We start from the raw sequence: 16,660 nt of genomic DNA, 5'->3' as shown, positions 1-16,660 counted from the left end.
GCGCACAGGCGCCCCGGCGCGGGGGGTGGATCCCGGGCTGGAGCCAGGCCTCTGCTCCGGCTCCCTGCACCCCGCCGGCGCCGGGCTCAGCTGTGCCAGCCGCTCCGGGGCCATGCAGCCCCCTCGGGCTCCGCACAGCCCGCCGAAGAGACGGGCACCGGCGGCAGCCAGCTCAGCCCCTGCTCGCCGCGCTGGGGAGCGCGCCCCGTCTTCTCCTGGATCGACCAGCCCCTCCGAATCTACCAGCCCCTCTGAATATACTGGCCCCTCTGAATCTACCGGCCTCTCCGCCTCTGAATCTACCAGCCCCTCTGAATATACCAGCCTCTCCGCCTCTGAATCTACCAGCCCCTCTGAATATACCGGCCCCTCTGAATATACCAGCCTCTCCGCCTCTGAATCTACCAGCCCCTCTGAATATACCAGCCTCTCCGCCTCTGAATCTACCAGCCCCTCTGAATATACCAGCCTCTCCGCCTCTGAATCTACCAGCCCCTCTGAATATACCGGCCCCTCTGAATATACCAGCCTCTCCGCCTCTGAATCTACCAGCCCCTCTGAATATACCAGCCTCTCCGCCTCTGAATCTGCCAGCCCCTCTGAATATACCAGCCTCTCCGCCTCTGAATATACCAGCCCTTCTGAATATACCAGCCTCTCCGCCTCTGAATATACCAGCCCTTCTGAATATGCCAGTCCCTCAACCTCAGCATATGGATCTACTTCTGAATATACCAGTTCCTTTGCCTCTGGGTATGCAAGCTCCCCTGCTGCCAGGAATACAAGCACACCTGACTATGCAAGCCCTGGTCTCTCTGGGTATGCAACCTCCTCTGGGTATGGGAACCCTGCTGCCCGTGGGTACAAAAACCACACCACATCTGGCAATGCAAACCCCACAGCATCTGGCTATGCCAGCTCGCCTGCCTCTGGATATTCTAAGCCGTCTGAATATCGGAACCTGTCCACCCTAGACTATGAAACCCCTACAAGACACTCAGGGCTTGTGAGGTTCAGCACGTGTAACACCCTCAGAAGGTGCAAGGGGGATTGTATGTGCTGGAGTGATAAGAAAAAGCAATAAAGACCCAGTGGAATATACGCGTGACCCTTTAAAGGGCAGGTGTCCTAAGGCTTGGCAGCTTGTGTGTGCTTAAACTGGGGTTTGACTCAGGCAGTGACCTTCTGAGCAAATGAAAAAATATTTCTAGAGCGCCTGATTGAAATGTGAAAGGGGACATTGTCAGGGTTACATAAATGATGCAGTAAATAAAAGCCACAAATATCCTATACCTGGGTGCCAGTAATGCTTCAGATTATTCAAACAGAGTTGTAAAACCATCTAATTCACTTTCCACCGCAGATGTGGTTTGCTTTATTATCTTGCACTTCACTCGTCAGGGCAAATGGAAACAGATTAAGGCCCTGTTGCTGCAGGCAGATCCTATGGTGGTGAGGCTGTGCATGGATAGAACTAATTATTATCATTTGTATCAAGGTAGCACATAGAGGCCCTGACTCAGATCAGGGCTGCATTGTGTTGGGTGCTTGCTAGATGCATAGTCAGAGACACACCGTGGCCCACTCTTCCCATTTTACAGAAGGGAGCTGAAGCACAGAGAGCTTAAGTGATTTTTCCAAGGTCACCCAGGGAGACAGTGTCAGAGTTAGGCCTTGACCCTACATCACCTGAGTCCCAGGTCAATCTCTTAATTACAAGGTTAGGATTGGGCTTTAGGAGACCATTTCTGCAACTTGTTTTGTGCAGGACACCTTTCTGATGTCAATGGGACTCCAGATCTTCTACTGGGATCCCATATCAGGGGCTTAATCAGTTTCACTTTTGTTTCTAGCCAATGTCTTGTCAGTTTCACCTCCCTCCCTCCCTCCCTCCCACAGGCTGTAGGAAAAGGCTGCAGTGTTTGAGTTGCAGGGGACTGTTCACATCCAAGCACAAGAGAAGTTATGCAAATAAAAATAAATTCTCTGTTAATTTAGGTTTTGTAAAACTTTTTTTTCTTGTATTTATGTTAGCTGACAGTGAGATGACTGGGCCTGATGTACTGAAACCAATTGGCTTCAATGGACTGTTTCGGTTCAGGCCCCGAACGTCTTATGAAATAACACCTTGTGATGACCTAAGAGCTAATCATCTGAATCCAAACCTTCTGGAACCTTGGAGGGTGCGAGGGTTCAAAAATCCCAATTCTATGGTTTCTAACCACCGCTAAGCCACAGAGAGCGAAACTCCTTCGTTCTAGGAGCGAGATCCTTTAATCATGGCCTTAGGAGAGAACTCAAATGAGGTTGTTCCCTCTCTCATTAAAGTCCATGGGATCATTCATGCAAGTAAATTCACAGATGTGTTTAAGCGTTTGCAGGACTGGGGCCTTTATGCATGAAATGTTAAGGTTCTTAAACAAGTCAATGAGCAGTTAGAGCCTGTAGGGGGGCAGGTTTCAGAGTAACAGCCGTGTTAGTCTGTATTCGCCAAAAGAAAAGGAGTACTTGTGGCACCTTAGAGACTAACCAATTTATTTGAGCATGAGCTTTCGTGAGCTACAGCTCACTTCATCAGATGCATACCGTGGAAACTGCAGCAGACTTTATATATACACAGAGAATATGAAACAATACCTCCTCCCACCCCACTGTCCTGCTGGTAATAGCTTATCTAAAGTAATCTTCAGGTTAGGCCATTTCCAGCACAAATCCAGGTTTTCTCACCCTCCACCCCCCCACACAAATTCACTCTCCTGCTGGTGATAGCCCATCCAAAGTGACAACTCTTTACACAATGTGCATGATAATCAAGTTAGGCCATTTCCTGCACAAATCCAGGTTCTCTCACTCCCTCACCCCCCTCCAAAAACCCACCCCCATACACACACAAACTCACTCTCCTGCTGGTAATAGCTCATCCAAGCAGTCACCCTGCTCCAGCTTGGAAAGAGTTAAAAGCCGGCCCTTGGAGAGGCCTGGGGCTGAAAGCAGCCAAGGGAGGCTGATGGGGTAGGTAGTGCAGATGAGGCCACACCCAATTAGGGTCCAGCTGGCCCTGATAAAAGGGCTGGGAGCTAGGTAGGGGTAGTCTCACTCCAGTGGCGGAGCGGGAAGGACCTGGCTAGAGAAGGGTATCTCAAACAGAGCAGTGCTGGGGGACTCCGGTCAGGTGAGTCCCCAGGCTGAGGCTGTGCTAAAAGGGCCTGTGGGGGTATTGAGGCTGCAGCGAGGCCAGGAAAAGACAGCAGGTCCAAGCCCCTTGCCAATGATGAGCGGTCATTTCAGACTGCAGTTTGCCCCTGAGAAAAGGGGCTAGATGAATACTGGCAGTCGGTCACTGAGGCAAGGTGGACTTGGGGTTCCCCGGGGAGTATTCCTTGGTGTGGGGGCATTGGTGCAGTGTAGTACCCTACAGAAGGGGCACTGTGGGCCGGGAGAGACGTGGGGCTTGAACTAAAGGATGCTACCTGAAGAAAGGGAGAAGCAGATGGCACCAAGTGAGACACTGGTTAGTATGAGGCACTGGGAAGCTGAAAGCGCTAATTCCCAGACCAACCAGCAGGAGGTACCATGCCGGTGAGCGCACCACCATGCTACAGAGCCTGATGCACCATCATCCTGCATCATGTGCAATCATTCACACCAGTGCAAAGCAGGTGAAAAACACGATCAAATCAGCTGAGGGTAGATTTTTATTTTCTCTATGGGTAAAAATTGCCCCTGTGCAAAGGGTCATGCATCTAAGGGGGTTAAGTAGGACGTAAGTGGTGGATTTCATCAGGACATGGTAGTGCATAGATCCCATGCATGGGGGTGAATTTCACCTGGATTTAGTGCCTCATAGATCCCATGCACAGAGGTGTACTTCATAAGGATTTTGTGGTGCATAGCTCTCCCGCACAGAGGGTGCACCTCACCTCCGGCGAGCGCTTGTAGTGTGCAGGGTGCCAAGTAACATCCAGCAGAAAGGGACACACAAAAAAGTTGTGACACTGGGACACCTTGTACAAAACACAGATTTATTTATAATAATATTTTACAGCAAGAAACGGCAACCAAAAGAATGTGAATTTAAAGCAGATGTTACTGCGAATGCCACTTTGAGAATGGAAAAAACAGCTATTGCTAACTTTATTATTCGTGTTACGGTCACAGCTCAAGGCTCCAACTGAGATCAGAGGCCCATTGTGCTAGGAGCTGTACGTACACACGGTGAGACATAGTCCCTGCCCTGAAGAGCTCACAATCTAAGGCCCTGATCCTGCACCTCTACTTGTTTATATGGGACCACTGGGGTCCTCACTCAGTTGAGTTTCCCACTGAGGTTTTTCCTGCAGGATTTGGTTACTCTGTTGGTAACTGTTTCCACTGAGTACCCAAGAATGAGATACCACCTCAGCCCACTCCTTCCTCATAGGTGTCTGTTCCACCCTCCGATCCTTTACCCTAGTCCCCTTTATCTAGTGCTAGTGATGACTCAGAAGGAAGGCTTCACAGCCCCATCTAGTGGGTGGCCTAAGAGTGGTGTACCCACAGTAGAGGAGTGTGGGTCTCTGTCTTCTTGCAGTGGCTGACCCAGAGAAGTGGTTAAGAGTCTACTACAGCTTCCAGCTAAGGGAGTTACTCCTTTAGCTGAGTGCTGAAGGCTCATGATTTCAGGGCCTGATCTTAAGCCAGTGGAAGTCTGCACTGGCCCCACTGTGACCCAGGAAATGGGAGGGGGGGAATCATGAAATCAGCAGCCCCTCGCTTTCCATAATCCACATGGCCAAGGGCCAGACTCAGAGGTGGTGTAAATTAGACCTTCTCACACTAACCGGGGCTCCCTTATATCAACTGACCAGGAGCATCTTGCATGCAGCAGAGGTTACAGACAGGAGAGATCATTGCTATTTACGACAGAGTAACACCTGGGCAATAAGTGGTACCTAGCTAAGGTGCCTTTGAAGCAGACCCATTATATATAGTAAAATACAGCACCCCGTTGGAGAGTAGTTTACAGCCAAACTATTGCAAAGCAATGTACAGTGGCGACTGATTGCCAGTTATTTGTACAGTATGCAAAGCCAAACAGCAGTAGAGAAGGAGGGGAAAAAGGCAAGAAAGGAGGGAGGAAAGATATTTGCATTTTATTATTTGTACAGCCATAGCACCCAAGAGCCCCAGTCATGGATCCTGACCCCATGGTGCGAGGTGCTGTACAGAACGACGGTCCCGGCTCCAAAGAGTTTATCCTCTAAATTTGCATTGTGGATTTTTAATGTCAGGAAGGATCACTGTGGTCATCTATTCTGGCTAATACAAGGCTGGAAGATTGCGCTCAGCCGCTCCTATGCTGAGCCCAACAACTGGTGGAAAGACATCCTGTCTCGTGTCTCAGTCGAAATGAGCTGGGGATTCGGCAAGATGGAGGCTGTTCATCTTGCCAAAGGTGAGGGATGCAGAGGAGAAGGCCCTTGCACCAGTGATGAAGGGACAAAGACGAGGATGATGCCTTACAACCAGGGAGGGGAAGAGGTTGGGGGGAAGTCTGCGGAGGGCTTTGTAGACAGAGAGGAGTAAACATGCCCTGCACCCTGCTATGATACAATGTCTAAGCATCCCTGGTTTACTCAGAGCAGAGCAAAGCCAAGCCTCTGTAATTCACCATCATATGAGTGTGCACATGATGGACTCGAACCTGTGTTTCCTTTGCTGTGGCCAGGGCTCCGGTCTCTCGCCCGGGAGGCATCCAGCGGGGTTGGCAGCAGCTCTAGGAGGGGAGCAAACATGATGGGAGCAATTAACGTTGTTTTTAGGTGTTCTAGCTGTGACGCAGAGCAAGGAGTTGCAGTGACTCCTCGCACCGCCGGGGGATCAGACAGGTGAGCTGGCTGGGCAGCTGATTTCACTAGCTAGCAGTTCTAGCTTCTCTTTCCAAGCTCCCGCTGCTAGGCCACACTTCTTCCAGCTCTACTCAGTACCCGAGCAATGGCCTTATTTCCTTGCTGGGTTCTGTAGAGAAGTTGGTGGGGTGAATTCAGTGCATGATTCCAACCAAACTCCCAATGGACCTACTCCCGGCAAACAATCCTGCCCCCATGGCCTGGGAACTCTTCCCACTGCAGCATCACCTACCGCTCCAGGGTCCTCGTTCTCAGTTGGAGGGTTTCATCGTGGTGAGGGCCTGTGAAATCTGATGGAAAAGAGCAACACTCAGCAACGCCCCCAGCGAAAACATTTATTTCCTGTTGATACAAAATATTGTCCGTTTGCTTGTATTTTACAGCTCAGTTTCAGTGGAAGACAATGGAGTTATACCCGCCATGAACCTGGCCAGATAAACATAGGAACAGCCGAATGTATCACTCCCAATGTCCACCTAGTCCACACCTGGTCTGTGACAGTGGCCAGCTGCATGGCCAGAGGAAGGTGTAAGAACCTTCCATTTCTTTAGGTCTTCAGAGCAAGCCTGGCTGCCTGACACGGTAGCCAAACCCAACTTCTTGGGGTCAGTTCTGCGGTGACTGGGTGGAATTTAAAGGCCTGTGTTATATGATCTGACCTTAAACTCTATGCATTAAACTCTGTGCAACCCCTGCAGTGGGCAGATGAGGGGGGGATTATGTGCCCCCTACGCAGATCTCATGCTGATCTTTAATAGGTCTCAGCTTCAGCCCTGGAGCATGAGATATTCCTTCCAGAATTTGCTGTCATTGATTATGAAAGCTCCATCTACTCCTGATACCTACATAAATGTCCAATCCCTGAGACACACTTAGTCCAAACCAGTGGATCATGTCTCATAACATACAGCCCCCATGGCCCATTTTAAGGACTTATACAGGAATAAGAGAACCCAGGTCTCTTGACACCCAGTTCAGCGCTCTATCCACTGGAAGGTGCTGCCTCTGATTTGGTAGCACACTACACCCACTTTGCATAGGCATGCATGCAGAATTGCCACCCCCAAGTGTTCAAAATCCATCAGCCCCCCTAAAATCATGAAATTTAAAATAATAATGAATAATACAGGTTGGGGTTGTTTTTGTTTAGTCTGGGTTTTTTTTATCCTCTAGTCCTCTACTCAATTCATGTTTTCAAAGCTTTTCTTTGCAATCATAAGGGCTAGAACCATTTAAAAAAAACTTGAGAGCTGAGATTCTCATGCAATCACCTGACTCCAGCAGCTGGGGCTTGAAGAAAAACCCCAAATATCGTAAGACTGGCAGAGCTTTGGAAACGCTGCAAAGGATGGCACAATTTGCAGGCCAATGGGGACTCAAGACCTAGCATTGCTTTCTTTATAAGGGATCAATATTTTGTTTTCCTGCTTACTTTTCGATGAACGATGGAGTCTCCCATTCTGCAGGCAGTTGTAGTAGAAAGGATCCGGGTGCAGGTATGTGTTGTTCAAATTGCTAGGAGAACAAAGCAAAGGCACTTTGATATGACAGTGACAGGATAATCAGAAACATGACAGGCTAAATTAAAGCCTGAATTTTCATTTACACTTGGCCCCTTTACGTTGCTGTGGCAATGAGAATTAACACCTAGATCTTCATGTCAAATGCATAAACAAAAAAACTCTGTAGAACCCGAGCTACGGTTGCTCTCATTGGTCATTTCTCATTTTTCAAACCATAAAAAAATAAGAAATACCAAGGCAAGGTTTTAATTGTTAATTTCTCTGCGTAATGAAACATCAAGACTCATGTATTTTACCTTCACTAAATCACACCCCATCCTTGACTCCAATCAGAATACCAATTACAATTATTTTTACACCCTCTTGGAGTTGTTATGTATCTTTTATCTAATAGGATATGTAATTTTAGCTAATATCAATTATAATTTTTATACCTGTTTTATCCCTTCATTTTGAGTCTTATAAGTGTGGGAACTATCAGTGCTTAAAGTGGGCTGAAAAAAGTGTGTGTGTGGGGGGTCTATTGTAGTCTGGGAGCACCCACTTTGATAAAATGGTGCTTGACGTGCACCGCATGGTAACCCCTCTCTCCACACGTTAAGAAATGGTAACTACTATATTACAATCCCTGTTATCATATTTTTCCATCAGTGTTGTGATGGGTGCGCTAGGCATTTGCTGCCCCCTACTGGAGACCCCACTGCCTTGGTGCAACCCCCTCAAAGAAGGCATCCTTTTGAAGAAAAAGAGCAGTGAATTCAGACCTCCAAGAACTGCCTAGAGAGGCCACCCAGGGTCAGTTGCTGGTAGGACCAACAAGAATTGGTACTCCACTGGCTAGAAAGGCCAGGAGCAGGCAAAAGCCAATCAGAGCCCAGCATGGAAGATAAAAAGGGCTAGTTGCTTCTTATAGGGGCACTGGGACAGAGAAGGAAGGATCTCTCCTGTTATTTTTTTTGTTTTGTTTTGTTTTTTTTAACCCAAGAAACCAGTCCCAGGATAGGCCCCTAACCATCTTCCTAGTCGTCCTTTCCCTGGCCACTGGAGAGTGCTGCTCCCTACAGTGGGGAATAGAACCCCGGAGTCCAGGCTCCTTGTCCATTGCAGTAACTAGCAGACAATACTGGGGCTATCTTTGACTTCACCATTTTGGTTGGGCCACTGAAGGACTCTAATTCTTATGTTATGAAATTAAAGGCCAGACGGCCATCTTGAGTCAGACATCGATTTCTTGCTATTAAATTAAGGCACATTTGCTTTGCAAGATGGCTCAGGTGAACCCGGGACAAGTGTATCTACAATTATGCATCACTTAGGTTAACATACAACGTGGACACTAAACTTTGTGTTTCTCTGAGAGCCTGTCAAGGCCGCCTCAGTCGTCTTGTGAAATTTGTAACATGATGCATCATCACTGAGTGTCTTTATGGTTACACCACTTCATGATGCAATGTCCCGGTGTACCATCAGTGTCACAACTTCACGCTGAACCATTTTCTAGGGCAGTTTTACCAGCCAGCACCTAGTTTGCGTCTCTCTCTTTTACCCACCTATTAGCCTGGGGCTGGTTGTGATATTCTGAAGCCATGGTAGCGCTGTTGAGCTCCTCGCAGCGATTGTACGCTAGCACTGGGTGGCAGCGTGGGTCTCTGCGATCTAGCATGGATCCTTCTGCCAGGACCGTTGTCTGTGCAGCACCCACCTCTTCAAAGAAGAAGTTTAAAGGGTTGGGCATTAAATTATTCATTATAATTATTACTTATCAGATATATTGCATTTTTTATCAGCATATCTCAAAGCGCCTTATGAAAGACATCAGTATCATTATCCCCATTGTATTGATGGGTAAACTGAGGCACAGAGCGGGGAAGTGATTTGCCCAAGGTCACCCAGTAGCAGAGCTGGTAACAGAACCCAGGAATTTTGTGCCTAAGGCCCTGGATTTGGGACTCAGGAGAGCTGGGTACAAATCCTGGCTCTGACACGGACTCTGTGTGTGACCTTGAGCAAGTCCCTTATATTTCTCTGTGCTGTAACTTGCCATTTGTAAAATGGAGATAATCCTTTAAAGAGACGAGGTGAGTGATGGAATAGCTTTTATCGGCCCAACTTCGGTAGGGGAGAGAGACAAGCTTTCGAGCCACACAGAGCTCTTCTTCGGGTCTGGGAAAGGAACTCCCAGCATCACAGCAAAATGCCAGGTGGAACAGATTTGTTTAGTATAAACAGTTAGCTCATATTGTAAGGGACCATTAAAACTTCTGCAGTCATAGGATAAAAAGAGGAAGTTAGTGGGTTACAGATGGTTGTAATAAGCCATAAATCCAGTGTCTCTGTTCAGTCCATGATTTTCCATGTCTAGTGGAGTTAGGAATTTAAGCTCCCAGGCTTGTCTTTTGAAAGTGGTGTGCAGGTTTCCTTTGAGAATGAGGACTGATAGTGATAGACAGTGATCACTCTATATCTGCGACTCTAGGAGTACCTTTCCCAGACCTGAAGAAGAGCTCTGGGTCAGCTCGAAAGCTGGGCTCTATCACCACCAATAAAAGCTATTACCTCCCCCACCTTGTCTCGCTAACATCCTGGGACCGACACGGCCATCACTACGCTCCGTATAATAATCCTCTGTCATTTAGATATACGTTCTTCAGGGCTGGGACTCCCTGTGCAGGAGGTCAGACTAGATGATCATGCTGGTTCCGTCTGACCTTCAAGTCTATGAGAACAGGGCTTAGATCTCAGCTGGGACCTTGACACGTCGCTGTCGTACCAAACGTTATTCCAATCCACCCAGCCTCTTACCTGAAGACCTGTAACTTGATCCTTGCAGAGGCTGCCTCCCTGTGTGCTGCGAGCGGCCCCATGCTCTTCGCTGTGGAGAAGGTCTCAGATGCATGGAAGTACCCAGCACAGACTCATATTGCTCCTCTGTGGTCTCTGCTGGGGGGACGTGCTTCACGAAGGACCTGTTATAGCCATGGAGAAGAAGGTTGGCCTTCCGGTTAAGGTACTGACCGTGGCCAACAAGACAGGAAAGGAAGGGGAAAGACCCCCACAGTGATGGGTGTCATATGGTCCATTCTGTCCTACTTACGAATTGCTTCCCTGGTGCAATGGCTGGGGCCTGTTCCCATGCCCCTGGTGCAGTGCCGTGGAAAATCGGACCTGACTGGAGGTCTGTAACTTCCCAGGAAAGTGCTTCTGTGCAAAGAGATAGAGAGAGTCAGGTCTAGAAACTACAGCATTGGGAGTGGTAGAGAGATCCACCTCAATGGAATAAATAGATAGATGGGTGTGTATGGGGATAGACAGACAGATAGAAGTGTGTCAATAGGATAGATAGATAGATCAATCTCAGGAAAAGCAAAGAAACCTCTTTTCCTTGTTTAGGGATACAGCTAAAGTGGCCAATCTGCTCTGTATTGTCTCTTGTTACTTGACCTCGCTGATCTGGTAGTATTTTTCACCCGCTTTTTACTGGTGTAAATAACTGCACAAGGTGCAGGGCAGGGAAGAATCAGGCCCTGAGTATTTACTCTCTTGTGTTCTCCACTAACAATCCAGACCCCTGCAGAACATCAGCATTACGAGCCATTACTGTCGACTAGTGACCACAGTGGTCCCTTCTGGTCTTATAGTCTAAGACTCCATGCCGAATTTCTCAGTATGGGGAGCACTAGAAGGAAGTTCTCGGGGACATTCAAAGGTCCCTTTAGTCTTCATCGAATCACAAGCATTAAAGATGGAAAATACAGTCGCGCTTTTGAACCGCTTGGCCGACATCTCTTCTCTGTTACAGCCATGCAATCTTATACGGCAGTGGGCTTGCACGGCTGTCACCGAGAGCAGATTTTCCATTAAATCCCCTGGTCTACCCCCTCCTCCACACTCTGGCTTGGCCAAGGTAGGGGTGTTTGCTGAAGCATATTCTGCAGCACTGTGAGGTTTTTTGGCCTTGATTCCATAGATTCCTACAGGACTGCTCAGGTGAGTCAGGGATGCAAACCCAGGCCGAAAGGGATCCAAGTGATGGGGCTTCCCCAACGTCCCTGGCAGGACAATTCCATTAAATGTTCACCATGGGGCCCATAAGGCTTGGGCAGGGGCGGTAAATGCTGCAGCAAAAGGCTACCTTCCGGGCTTTGGCTCTATTACTGAATAACGCAGAGCTCAGTGGATTTAAAACCCCCGCCGAGGACAGAATCAAAGATGTGACGTGGGGAAGAGACGCTCACAACAGCCTTGTTCCAGCTGCAGCTGCATCCCCTGCCTGACAGCGGCACCGCGAGGAAGGACGGCCCAGTGGTTAGGGCACTAGCCTGGCACTTAGAAGACCTGGATCCAGTTCCCTGCACTGCCTGTGGGCTGCTCTGACCTATGCTCTGCTCCCTGTGGGCCCAGGGAAGCAGAGAGAAGAGCTCGAGCACAGTGCTCTCTCGCCATGCCCCAATCTGCCCCCATTGGTGGCATCGTGTTGTGCCCTTATGCCTTAGCTCTGCCCCGCCTGGAGGTTTTCAGGGGGCTGTTTTGGCCAACTTTATGCAGCCACCACAGCACACGGAGCCGTCATGCATTTGAGAATCAAGCCTCAAAAACGTACCAGGGTCAGCCACGCAGACCCACCAGGGACTGCTGCTCTAAACACCCTGCGCCTGCTGATCACGCAGAGCAGGGCTAATTTAGGTCCCCAGAGGCCAAGGGGAAGCTGTTCATTACTCACCAGAGGTGCAGCCGCGGCTATCCCGGCCCCGTGGGAGAAGCGGCTGTTCAGGGAGAGCTGGTACTGGATGGCATCCGTAAGCTTGTTGACAATCCGCTCCTGGGCCGTTTCGGGGACGTCCTGCCGGGAAGCGGAAGATGGCCCTGTTAGACCGAACTGGGAGGCGGGGTGGCCGGTGCTACAATTCCGCACGTGGGTCTGGGTCGCCAGTCTGACTAAATCATGGTACAGTCGCGCTTTTGAACCACTTGGCCCGCACGTTGCTTTCCTAGCTGTGATCCCCATTCAAGCGAGAATCGTTTGGATGAATGAATAATATCCCATTTCGCCCAGGCCTGAGGCTCTCCAAAAACTTTACAAGCATAATAAAAGCCTCACACCCTCCCCCACTGATCCATCTGGTCAGTATCGTTATTTCCATTCTACCCTGGGTCACTGGCACCTGCGATTGGACCCCGGGACTTTAAAGCACAAGTCGCTGCTGCCGGAGCTAAAAGACCTTGCTCCATTCGCGAAGGCCGTAGCAGGCTCGTCGTCTGTATATGGCTCAGCCGCCACTTGAGGAGGACAGAGCAGCTCATTACAAGGGCGCAGACACCCCGAATCGCCCAGCCAGGGCCTTAATCCTGACAGACAGTGGCCATTGGCTTTAGGGTCCGGCTCCAAGCCCAGGGCCGGGCTGGGAATGGAACCCAGCAGGCTGGCGTGCCAGTCCTGGGGTCTAACCACTAGACACGCTCCCTCCCGGCTCTGCAGCACGGACATCAAGGGCCTCATTCTCACTGACAGAGAAGCTTCTGAACACCAGGGGCCGTCCAGCCAGCGTGGTAATCAAGGGCTTTACAGTCAATGTGAATCAAGCCCTAGGTGGGGTGTGGATTGGTCTACGCCCCCAGACGCCTTACCCGGCATTTAGAGAGCAACGTTAGTGCCTCCTTGTAATGCAGAATCGCCTTCTCGGGGTCTCCTAAGTGGAAGCGGGCGGCTCCTAGCCCTTCACAAGCCTGCCACTGCCCAGGCAGGTCATCTGGACACAGAGGGGGAGACGGGGTCAGAAGACAGAGCAGTGGAGTGAGGAGATCAGCCCTTGCCATCAGACGTCACCCCGGCATTCCCTAGTGCTGTGCCAGCCCATTGCTGCCGTGCCGACTCTGGGGGAAGAGCAGCACCAACCCAGTGACCGCTTCTTTTAGCTTCCTTGGCGGCCTCCCGCCCAAGGGCTGATTCAGCCTGAACCTGCTTAGTTTGAGAGGGCTGCTAAGATAACAGAACTGAGCAGCGCGGGCTGTTACCAGGCCCCCAGCACGCTCCTAGGGAGAAAAACCTGCCCACAGGCTAGGGGTGGCGAACACCCCATCCTGAGCCACGGCTCCCCTTACCCGAATCCTTGAAGGCCTGCATAGAGTGCAGATAGTTCTCCCCCGCAGCCTCGTGGTCCCCCAGCTGGCTGAATGCATAGGCCAAGTTGCCAAAACACTGACCTTGAGCCTTTCTGTTCCCCAGCATACCTGGAAACAGACAAACATGTCCCCTTTCAGAGCCGGTTTCCCTGGGTCACGCTGGGTACGTCTACACTGCAATCGGGAGGTGTGCGTGCAGCTCATGTGGGCACACCTGAATTAGCTTTGATCAAGGGACGATGCAGCAGCAGCTCATGGCATCCCAGGCTGTGCGCTGGATAGGCTGCACCCTGGACCCTGGGGGGATTGCATTCGGGAAGTTGGCCCATGCCGCCGTCCCTGCGGACACAGACACACTGCTGTTAAAGTGTGTGGACACTTGGCTGCCTTTGCTAGTGCTGCACTTATTGGCAAAATGAGTAGTAGGCATCCCAGTGTCCCCTGCGCCACCGTTTGGCCCACGGTCTATGTGGGACTTTTTTGCAGTGTACCATGGGATAGCAACCCCCCCCCCAAGGGAAATTTTGGTCGCTTGAGGTCAAGTTCCCATAATTCCCTTTGCTCCATCCCAAGGATAGTTTTTAAAAATCACAAAGCCTATTTAACTTGTGGAACTCACTGCTATAGGACAGTGAGGACATGATTTTAAAAAGGACTAGGCATTTATCATCCATGATTATATTAGATAAGAAAAAGAAATTATTTGGGTTATATACACTCATGCTTCAGCTACGTGTCTCATCACTAACTGAATCGGCTAGGAAGAGACTTCTGGTTATTCTATAATTGTCCACTAGGTTTTTTTACTCCTTCCTCCGAACCAGTGGGTCCTAGCCATGGGTCAGATACCCTGTGACAATGTATGTGTTCCTAGGGTGTTCTAACTGCCAACATCAATGAGCCAGAGACCATCAATGCTGCATCAGCTCAGAAGTGAACACCAGCTACAGAAGTCCTGTGAGCGTCTGCTGTGTCCCATTGTCTGCATGTCAAAGAGAAAGGCACATGGGGGAGGAGAGGGGTGCTGTTTAATTTGGGGTATCCAAGATGGGTGACATCACTCTCCATGCTGAATGAGTAGCCGGGGGGAGAGGGGGTGTGCTGTTAACGGATGGAAGACAAAATGTTATTGGTCTCCTTCTCCTTTTTATAGTCTAGCGCCCACAGAAGGTTCTAGACTGAGAGGCCCAGAGACCAAAATTCTCCTTCTAGTGTTCATGAAAGGTTTTAGATGGAGAGTCCCAGAGCCTTTGATTCCAGCACCCTGCGTTCCCCAGCCCCGCTGCTACCTACCGTGCAGCAAAGCCGCTCTCTGGTGGAACCCCAAAGCCACGCCAAAGTTCTCCAAGGTGTTGTGGGCAGCGCCCAGGTTCTGCAGCACCATGGCTTCCTTGCGCCGGTCTGCCTGGTCGGCTTGGCAGAGCGGGAGGGCTTTCTCGAAGCTTTCGGCTGCCAGGGAGAAGACCTTGAGCTGGGCGTAACTGAGGCCCATGTCGTTGTAGACCTTGCCTGTAGAGTGAGAGAGAGAACTGGGTTGTGGTCTTGGGTTCTCAGATGAAAGGTCGGAAGACAAGTGAAAGCGGCACGAACTCAGACTTCAGATGCATGACTAAGTGAGCAGCATAAACCAAATGACCTTATCAGAGAAGTTAAGAGTCAGGAACGACCGACTGGTCCATCCCATGGGGGGGCGGGGGGCGCTGGATGGTTCCTCACAGTACAAACGTCCCTGACTAACTATCACTGGAGCTACTCTAGCCATGGCCCATTGGGTCCTCTGCTGAAAGGAGACAACTAACGTCAACTTTGTTGGGGGCTTTTGTGATGCGGTGAGTGGCCTGTGGAACACTCAGAGCCACCAGGCCCTGTTGGGTAGAGGCGCCCAAGCAGCTACTCTCTTCTTACTCTCCTTACCAACCTTGTTACTCTTCCCATATGAAAAGAGCCACTATGTGCTTTGGCCTCAACAACTTTGGTTCGAGAGAAAGAGAGAGAAGGTGCAGGCATAGTGTGTGCGGCTCCTTCACCGCAAGCTGCATCCGGACGGGACACAAAGCGGCCGCAGAGAGCTCCTAGGAATTTACTGTGCCATACAGAGGAAACCGCATTCACACCAGCTACCCAGATCTGTGCCGGGTTTGATCCGTAGCCTGCAGCCTCCGTGAGGGAGAGCACAGCATGTGTGTCTCCTCTGTAACCTGGTGCGCTTCCAGAGACACAAAATGGCGCCTGCCTCCAGCTAGGTTCCTAGGAATGTAAAAGTGCCTTACAAAGAAAGGACAGGGCCGGGCACTATGGGCTTGTTATAGGCTTGAACCACCGAGCTGCAGCTCGCATGGCATGGTGGTCCCAAACCACCCAGCCTGTCCTCTTACCCAGCAAGGCTTTGTTTGGGATGTTCTCGCACAGCAGCTGGCATTTGTTCAGCACCTCGATGATCTCCCCTGCCCCGTACCACCGGCTCTGCAGCATGTAATTACTGGCCTCAGCCAGGGCCACCGCGGCACCTTCTAGCTTCTCAGCTGCGGCGTAGGCCTGCCCGGCTTCCTGGAAACACTGGGCTGCCCGGGAAGGGTCCTGCATCCCCAAGTAACAGTAGCCCATCTTCATATAGGCGCCGGCCTGGTTGCCAGCCTGGGCTGGGCAGTAGCGACCCAAGGCCTTGCGGAAATGCTCCAGGGCCTTAGGGAAGTCCTGTAGCCCCTCATGGGCCACCCCTATGTTAAAGTAAAGGTCCCCCAAGTGCTCCCCAGCCTCCCCCTCCTTGGGCTGGGACTTGAGTAGGAACTCCAGGCCCTTTTCTGGCTTCCCGGTCTCCACGTAGGCCGCCCCCAGGTTGAAGGCACAGGCCTTCTGGACCTGCGCGCTCGGGGTTTCCAATGACAAGAGAAAGGCCTTCTTGAAGCAGGCCAAGGCCTCCTGAGCCTCCCCAAGCAACAGGGCCCGGTGGCCTGCCTTGGTGAGGCCTGCAATCTCAGCTTGGCTCTTCAGAGGCTTGTCTCCTCCCTCCCTGGCCTCCCCAGGGGCCTTGGCCTTCTCCTTCCATTTCTTCTTCTTGGAGGCCAGAGGCGCGGGGGGATCTGGGTCCACAGGTGGATCTTCTGACCCAGTGGATTCTACCGAAGCCAT

General features: G+C 50.7%; 1 protein-coding gene across 1 annotated transcript; it reads right to left on the bottom strand.

The window, feature by feature from the left end:
- Window positions 1-11,737: 11,737 nt before the first annotated feature.
- TTC24 (tetratricopeptide repeat domain 24) lies at window positions 11,738-16,660 on the bottom strand. Its single transcript, XM_077841601.1, has 6 exons — window positions 15,907-16,660; window positions 14,825-15,040; window positions 13,511-13,639; window positions 13,037-13,158; window positions 12,132-12,251; window positions 11,738-11,800 (listed from the first exon to the last, which is right to left on the bottom strand). Exons 1-6 carry the CDS (start codon window positions 16,658-16,660, stop codon window positions 11,738-11,740), a joined length of 1,404 nt encoding a protein of 467 aa, XP_077697727.1.

The sequence above is a fragment of the Eretmochelys imbricata genome, chromosome 24 (assembly GCF_965152235.1).
Source record: "Eretmochelys imbricata isolate rEreImb1 chromosome 24, rEreImb1.hap1, whole genome shotgun sequence".
NCBI lineage: Eukaryota > Metazoa > Chordata > Testudines > Cheloniidae > Eretmochelys > Eretmochelys imbricata.
This window is presented reverse-complemented; position numbering and strand designations above follow the sequence as displayed.

What these genes read in the sequence shown, in the direction of transcription:
- TTC24 (XM_077841601.1), bottom strand. Translation starts at nt 16,660, where the DNA reads ATGGCTTCGGTAGAATCCACTGGGTCAGAAGATCCACCTGTGGACCCA. An exon ending in CGTTGCTCTCTAAATGCCGG is followed by an intron (nt 12,252 to 13,036) that starts GTAAGGCGTCTG and finishes GCTTCCCGGCAG; the next exon opens with GACGTCCCCGAAACGGCCCA. An exon ending in TAGCCGCGGCTGCACCTCTG is followed by an intron (nt 11,801 to 12,131) that starts GTGAGTAATGAA and finishes CTGGGCCCACAG; the next exon opens with GGAGCAGAGCATAGGTCAGA.